Source organism: Saccostrea cucullata, unplaced genomic scaffold, assembly GCF_032062105.1.
Source record: "Saccostrea cucullata isolate Sc308-1 unplaced genomic scaffold, CSIRO_AGI_Scuc_v1 ctg9776, whole genome shotgun sequence".
Classification (NCBI taxonomy): domain Eukaryota; kingdom Metazoa; phylum Mollusca; class Bivalvia; order Ostreida; family Ostreidae; genus Saccostrea; species Saccostrea cuccullata.
The window spans coordinates 1-3,253 of NW_026924940.1; the positions used below are offsets into that span (position 1 = coordinate 1).

The window sequence follows — 3,253 nt, forward strand, 5'->3', positions numbered from 1 at the left end:
TCTGTTTCATATTAAGACATGATTCTTGAAAAGGATGGGGATGGTTATCTAAAAAATAATCTTTATGACAAACGAATGACTTTATCTTTTCAATTGTCAATTTCATTAATTATGCAGAAATATATACCTTTCATTACCTGCATACGGATATTATCTCTCTCAGTTGATTAGGAACGCATGCAAGAGCACGCTCTACTTGTGAATAATTTTTAAAACGAGGTAAGTTATTGACAACCCAAGTTGCTTAAAGATAAATAATGCCCACGAATGAACACGAATTAAATTTGAACAGCGTTCAGTTTAATGAGATTTAGTTTAATCACCTTCCCCGCAGTCACGCATATACCATTTCCTATTTCTAACGCAAAATCACGCATATACCGTCTCCCCACAATCACGCATTTCTCACGCACTTTAAAAAGTACATTTAAAATTTTGGGGCATGTGTAATGGCAAAATTAAGTCAAATGTCACATGTCAGTGGTCAGCTATAAGAACTTGTACTATTTTTGAGTAAAAAACTAAGGGGGATTGTGTTAATCGCTAAAATGTGTGTACAAACACTATGGCATTACATAACGTCAAGTGAATCTTCTGTGTTTTGCAAATGACGTCATAATAGCCTAATTGACGCTCTGACTGTAGAAGTAAAATTTTAATTCGCATTATTTTAATTCGCATTAGCTGTCGTGTGAATGCAATTTAATTCACATTTATTTGATTTGCATTAGTTTACTTCGCATTAATTTACTGCGAATTAAGCTCGTCGTATGAGCAGGGCATTAGTTTTGTTTAAAGTCATCATTTCGCAAGTTCTATGTCGATACAATAACCCTGCCAGCAAATACAATTTATCATCAGGTGAAATACTGACTAACGTTTTCCATATTTACTGTAGAGCCATCATTAACACACTGAACTGTAGACGTATTTTTTCCCGTTTTTTCTCAATCAAGACAAGGAACACACGACGGGTGTGACCGTTTTGTAGGGGATGCTTACTCCTCCATGGCACCTGATCCCACCTCTGATGTTTTGGAGTTCCATGATTGCTCCAGCTCCTATTTTGTATTGTTAAATTGGAGTAGTATAAGGGGCCTAGATAGCCGGGTCAACTGAGTGCACTTTTTATGCAAATGAGGTCAAAAAATGGTGGATTTTGATTGGTTGGGAGGATAAGGGGATCAAGGGAGTGCATCCCCTGGGGGGGATAGGAGGTCAACTGAGTGCAGTCCTAACCCCCTAACCCCTCTAACCCTATCCCTTAACCCTAACAACCTAGCCCTAACTAACCCTAACCTTAACCCTAACCCCCAAACCCTAACCCTAACCCAAATCCCCCCTAACCCTAACCTTAACCCTAACCCTAATTCCTTAGCCCTAACTAACTAACCTAACTAACCCTAACTAACCCTAACCCCCTAGCCCTAACTAACCCTAACCTAACCCTATCCGCTAACCCTAAACCCCTATCCCTAACTAACCCTAACCCTAGCCCCTAACCCTAACCCCTAACCCTAACCTATTCCCTAAATACGGGGCGCTTACACTGTGTGTACATTATACTATACGTTGGTACTACGATTTTTGGCAGCGACTCAAAAGAATGTCATTATGACGTCACGCTTTCATTCACAGTCTAGCCAGCCTAACCAGTTCAAACTGGTTTTACTGAAAACAATAACAAAATAACAAAAGACAGATTAGAACAAGGCAATTTTTATTCAGAATGAAAAAAAATACATCCAATTACATTTTCTTTTTCTTCTGTCCCTCGTCATACCTAAGACGTAAACAAAGGTAGTGACTGTTCCTTCGCCAAGCGCTCGGCACTAGAAGTGAAAGTCACGGGTCTTTCGGATATGACCTTAAAAACGTAGGTCCCGTGTCACGGTAGGCGTTGGCACGATAAAGAACCCTCACTGCTCAATGGCCCTGAGTGCCGAGTATAGGTCTAAATTTGAAGCCCTTCACCGGCATCGGTGACGTCTCCATATGAGTGAAAAATTCTCAAGAGGGACGTTAAACAATATACAATCAATCAATCAATCTTCTGTCCCTTATCACATATCAGGGGTAGTTTCCTCTTGGTTTCCTGAGGTTTTTTTTCTTCAGTTTTTTGTATGTCTTTTACCAATACGTAGCATGGATCCATCTGTTTAATTTTCTTACTCTCTCCTGATCCGCCTGGTCCTTTTTTTTTTCTGGTCAGTGGTTCCCTCCCTCTCATTTTTTGTCTTTCCTGTTAATGACTTTGTGATTGGGGATAATTGGGCACTAATGTAACAAAATCCACTGCTGTTGTAACATTTCAGTTTATCCAACTTATTATCAAGATCACTCACCTTGGTGTTCAATTTATTCACCTTGTTATCAAGATCATTCATCTTGGTGTTCAGTTGATTCATCTTGTTATCCAGACCAGACAGCATGCTAACAATTCCATCCAAAGTTGTATTTAAGATGCTCATATCTTCTTTATTCATGTCTTCAGGAAAATTATACATGTCCAAATTCAAATCCAAATCCACTGCATCCTTTATTAACTCTGTCATGGGAGCTCCTACATATCCTTCAGGTGTTACATAATACTGGGGATTTTCTGAAGTATTCATCATTGCTTCTATTTTTTTCACCTCTGTCCAGTTTTGAAAAATATCAACTAAGACTGATCTTTAAATTTTACAGTTTTTTGCTTTATATACCTGCTGTGGGGCCGTGTGCACCTTTTACCTGGCTTTTTATACCTGTTACATCATCTGTAAGGACCGTGTGCAAAAAAATAGGGCTGTGTGCACGTTTTACCTGCGTTTTCTATACCTGTTGCATCACCTGTAAGGGGGTCGTGTGCAAAAGAAATATACGTTTTACCTACGTTTTATACGAGGGTGGGGTATAAAATGAGAATAAAAAAGTAAAAAAAATTATTTTTACTGTGGCAGGACATAGATGCGATGAAAGAAAAGTATGTATTCAATACGGAATGAAATACCTGGAAATTTCACACAGGTTAAGAAAATCAGTGACTCTTAATACCAAACCTCAAAAATCAAAATCTACGAATTACTAGGCCCCACCGAAGACCAGAGAGGTCCCCCTGGATGCAATGAGTAGCAGATCGAAATACAATTCCGGAGGATTTTTTTTTAAAGAAATAAAAAAAAAATAAAAATCATGTAATACTACATCACTGTTATGTTATTATATGACGTCATCTTTTATACACTCGGGTTCGGGTTTCCCCCTTCAATTT

General features: G+C 38.5%; 1 protein-coding gene across 1 annotated transcript; it reads right to left on the reverse strand.

Moving 5' to 3' along the window:
- Positions 1-2,061: 2,061 nt before the first annotated feature.
- LOC134267663 (uncharacterized) lies at positions 2,062-2,644 on the reverse strand. The gene is made up of 2 exons (XM_062749872.1): positions 2,367-2,644; positions 2,062-2,324 (listed from the first exon to the last, which is right to left on the reverse strand). Exons 1-2 carry the CDS (start codon positions 2,616-2,618, stop codon positions 2,169-2,171), a joined length of 408 nt encoding a protein of 135 aa, XP_062605856.1. The 5' UTR covers positions 2,619-2,644; the 3' UTR covers positions 2,062-2,168.
- Positions 2,645-3,253: the final 609 nt, after the last annotated feature.